At 36.7% G+C, this 5051-nt stretch overlaps 1 protein-coding gene across 1 annotated transcript; it reads left to right on the top strand.

Moving 5' to 3' along the window:
* Positions 1-3779: 3779 nt before the first annotated feature.
* On the top strand, positions 3780-4709 carry LOC138092942 (olfactory receptor 4A47-like). Its single transcript, XM_068989015.1, has one exon. It carries the CDS (start codon positions 3780-3782, stop codon positions 4707-4709), a length of 930 nt encoding a protein of 309 aa, XP_068845116.1.
* Positions 4710-5051: the final 342 nt, after the last annotated feature.

The following is a 5051-nucleotide window of genomic DNA, read 5'->3' on the forward strand; positions in this document are numbered from 1 at the left end:
GGCAGAAAATAAAGAAGAACTAAAAAGCCTCTTGATGAATGTGAAAGAGGAGAGTGAAAAAGTTGGCTTAAAGCTCAACATTCAGAAAACGAAGATCATGGCATCTGGTCCCATCACTTCATGGCAAATAGATGGGGAAACAGTGGCTGACTTTATTTTTTGGGGCTCCAAAATCACTGCAGATGGTGATTGCAGCCATGAAATTAAAAGATGCTTACTCCTTGGAAGGAAAGTTATGACTAACCTAGATAGCATATTCAAAAGCAGAGACATTACTTTGTCAACAAAGGTCCATCTAGTCAAGGCTGTGGTTTTTCCTGTGTTCATGTATGGATGTGATAGTAGGACTGTGAAGAAAGCTGAGCAGAAGAATTGATGCTTTTGAGCTGTGGTGTTGGAGAAGACTCTTGAGAGTCCCTTGGACTGCAAGGAGATCCAACCAGTCCATCCTAAAGGAGATCAGTTCTGGGTGTTCATTGGAAGGACTGATGTTGAAGCTGAAACTCCAGTCCTTTGGCCACCTGATGTGAAGAGCGGACTCATTTGAGAAGACCCTGATGCTGGGAGGGATTGGGGGCAGGAGGAGAAGGGGACAACAGAGGATGAGATGGTTGGATGGCATCACCAACTCAACGGACATGTGTAGACTCTGGGAGTTGCTGATGGGTAGGGCAGCCTGGTGTGCTGCACTTCATGGGGTTGCAAAGAGTTGGACACGACTGAGTGACTGAACTGAACTGAACTGTTGAATAGGCCAGCTTATAAACATCTTCTTGTATATGTGTGTGTGTTCTATATGTCTCTCAGCAATATTTTGTAGTTTTCAGAGTGTGAGACTTTTATTCTTTTTTTTTGATGCTTTTGTAAGTGAAACTATTTTCTTGAAATCTACTTGGGTTGTCCACGATCAGAAAGAAATTCAATTATCATTTCATAGAACTCTCTCAACAAGTTGGAAATAGAAAGTGCCTTGACATAATAAGATCCATATATTAGAGATTCACAGCTAATACCTTTCTCTACATGAAAGGTTGAAAGCTTTTCCATTAAAATATGGAATAAGACAAGAGGGCATATATTCTGTGGTCCTTTTTAACACAGTACTGCCATAAAAATTCCTGTGAAAATTTTAGAGTTTTCTAAGTATAGCTCTTGTTTTCTCTGAAGTGAGATAGTTTTATTCATTAATTTTATTTAGTTTTAGTTTCTGGAACAGTGCTTCTGATGGTAGCCACTTGCTATCCTTTCAATCTCAGCTGAAACGTCACCTTTGAAGAAAGGTCAACTGTACACTTTCCACAGTAGAACTCTGCCTCTTATCTTTTGTCACAGTATTCTATTTCTTATAAGCAGTGAATAAGACTGAAGCTACTTTGTTAAGTTGTCTCATTCTTTATTGTCTGGCTCTAAGAAAGAAGATCCATGCAGGAAGAAACCTTTCACATGTTCTCCCAGGTTTCACTAAGCTCTGTGTCCTCACTCATAGGACAGATGCTGACATGACAGAGGTGCCCAGACTTTAAAAAAATGATAATAACTGGATAATTAGCTATTATATCTAAAATTTTAATACATTTAATTGTGTTTTTGATATAATTTTCATATATCTAACCAAATTAAGATGATTAAATTGAGTACTAAACAGAAGGAAAGAAAATCTTGTGATGGCAGGTGGGGAAAGAAATAACAAATAAGTTCACTGGGACAAAATTTTTTTATTATTTTTGATTGACTTTAGCCTGTTAAAGATTCTAAAGCTGCCTTGTTTTGGGTATTGCACTTTCCTGATATTATTTTTTGTGACGTTGCCTATAGATTAAAAAAAAAACCTCTAGGGAAATCCAAGTGATTAATTAAACAAGAATCAGTCTTGGACACATTCCAATTCTAAGACTTAATGATAAGTGTGGCTGAAAGGGATGAAATATCCCATGATCTTTCCCCCTAACAGGAAGAAGATGTTATCCACTTAGTAACTGGAATCAATTTTTCAGGTGGCCTTTTTATAGACTTAAAGCATGACCAAGAAAATAAAAATATGAGAATGTCTTTCAAAATCTCAGTCAATGAGTCTGGTCATATTAATATGACAGAATGAAAAGGGCTTAACAGTCAAATCTTATTTTTCTTGTTGAAGTTAGTAGGAAAGACATTACTTGTGAAAAACTTCCCTGCCAAATAACTAGATTTATTCTATGTATATGTAAGACTTGCTGGTCATTTTGATAAATTTCCTAATGTGGTAAACTTTCATTTTTCTAGGAGTACACCAGGGAATTCCTTTGGAAAAATCAACACAGCACATAAAAATGTGCCTCTGAATAATCAGAAGACTCCATGGAGAAAATGGACAGATAGTCAAACAAAATAAAATGCATCCTCAAGTAATAAGGTGGCCTTTTGTCCTCTGTTGTCAAATTGGATGAAAAATAATTTCAAGTGTTTATGTGTAGCTTTAAGTCACCCTTAGATTCTGAACAAGCCTCCATAAGGTAAGATTAGCAGTAAATAGTGGGAACCAGGCTCATTACTGGGGACTGTCTTTATTATGTAAGAAATTTAATTACTTTGAAATCAATCAAACTTAGATTCAGTTCTAGGTATGTCCCTTAGAAACGTATGATTTGGGGAAAATGAATGAGATCTCCTGGCATTAGTTTCTTCAGTTAGAAAATGAGGATTACAGTTCTTGTTACTGTCAATATTAAACAGTAAACTGTGAGTGTATGATTAGAATATACTCTAGGATTTTTGAGCAGTAGAGTGATGTCATTTGGGCTGCTTCAGGAGAACTGATTCTTGGAGGCTAGAATAAACATGGGGAGACTTGATAGGCGCCTATTGCAGTGGACCAGGAAGAAATTAAGAAGTAGGGAATGATCAAATTTGTGATATATTTTCATAGTAGAGTGAATCGGATTTATTCAAGTTTTTTTAGAGTAACTAATGAATGAAGGGTACAGCAATTTTTTGTCTGAACAATAACATGATAAAAGACAGCATTGAATGAGATAAATAGGGAACACGTCTTTAAATTTTGTATAGAAAATGCTTATGGTTATTATGGACATTTAAAAAGTTTTTAAATACTAAATTGCCATTCACTTGGATGTCGAAATTAGAGATGTTGCATATCCAAGTTTTCAAATTAAGAGGAGAGATAGGGGTTAGGGACACAAAATTACTGCTGTAGCATTTAATTGTCAGGAAGAGGGAAATAACCATCTAAAAACTTAAGACGTGTCAGTGAGGTCTGAGACAGTTCAGTACAGGGAACTTCCATTCACAGTTTGATCTACCCACATTGATTATGTAAATTACCTCAAGTGGGCCTCAAGCGTTAGACTTTTGTGGCTTTATAAATGTTGGACTTTTTGGATTTCTCTTCCTTAATTTTTTTATTCATTCAATTCTTTTTTACACTCAGCTGAAGCTTTGCTTCCTCTGGAAAATCTTCTCTCATGCCTGTTTGGTATGCTCCTGTGCTATGACTGTTAGCACTGTTTGAATACTCATTTAATGGCACTAACAGCATGGGTCTGGAGTTGGTTGATTTCTTGTTATGTGTCATAGCATTGAAGGAAAGAAACTCTGCCTTCAACCTGATAATAAAAATGTCCATGACACATTAGACACAAATAGTTGTTCTATACTCATACTTCCAACAAATGGAAAAAAATATTTTTCATACATTTTAGCATTTTACCCCTTTAATTTCCTCTCCTTGTTTTGTAGGTAAGTTGCTTCTACTGTATGAAGTCAGCTCCTGTTCAGATTAGATGGAATCAAGAAACAATGTAACCTACTTTGTTCTCCTGGGACTCACACAGAATCCAAAGGAGGAGAAAGTACTTTTGTTTATGTTCCTGTTTGTCTACATGTTGACTGTGATGGGCAATTTTCTAATTATAGTCACTGTAACTGTCAGTAAGACCCTGAACACACCAATGTACTTTTTTCTTGCTTGCTTATCATGTATGGATATTGCTTATTCCTCTTCTATTACCCCCAGATTGATTTCAGACTTGTTCTTCGGAGAAAAAACCATTACCTTTAAATCTTGCATGACCCAGCTATTTACAGAGCACTTTTTTTCTGGATCAGGGGTCTTCCTTCTACTGGTGATGGCATATGACCGCTATGTGGCCATCTGCAAGCCCTTGCATTACTTGGTGATCATGAGGCAGGGGGTGTGTGTTGGGTTGCTGGTGCTGTCCTGGGTTGGAGGTTTTCTGCACTCAGTAATTCAACTTAGCACTATTTATGGGCTCCCATTCTGTGGCCCCAATGTCATTGATCACTTTATGTGTGACATGTATCCCTTATTGAAACTCGTCTGTACTGACACCTATGTAATTGGCATCTTAGTGCTGGCCAATGGAGGACTGATCTGCACTGTAGTGTTTCTGCTCTTGCTCGTCTCCTATGGAGTCATCCTGCACTCTCTGAAGAACCTGAGTCAGGAAGGGAGGCGGAAAGCCCTCCAGACCTGTGGTTCCCACATCACTGTGGTTGTCTGCTTCTTTGTTCCCTGTATTTTCATATATGTAAGACCTGCTAAGACCTTCTACATTGATAAATCATTGAGCGTGTTCTATACAGTCATAACCCCCATGCTGAACCCATTAATCTACAGTCTAAGAAATTCTGAGTTAATTTATTCTATGAAGAAGCTCTGGAAAAGAAACATCATATCCCATACTAAATAAATGCATCATCCATCGTGAAGGAAGTCATTTGACATCAAGTTCATTTTCTTGGAACGCAGAAGTCATTTTAAAATTTGTTCTGATTTCTCTTTCTTCAAAGAGTTTATGTTAATTATAATTAAAGATTACAGTTAAACAACCAGGGTATAATAACAGTTTACCTACCTACTAGAATTAATTATCTTATCAGTGTACCTAGAATGGTGTAATGCCTATATAACAAGGAGTTAATATGTAATGAGTTATCGAGTAAATTGTTCATAGTTATACTGATTTTTCACCAACTTATGCATTTAATTTGTTATTCTTTTTCAGAGACAACGTAATTTTTATTTAGCATCT

The sequence above is a fragment of the Capricornis sumatraensis genome, chromosome 16, assembly GCF_032405125.1.
Source record: "Capricornis sumatraensis isolate serow.1 chromosome 16, serow.2, whole genome shotgun sequence".
Classification (NCBI taxonomy): Eukaryota; Metazoa; Chordata; class Mammalia; order Artiodactyla; family Bovidae; genus Capricornis; species Capricornis sumatraensis.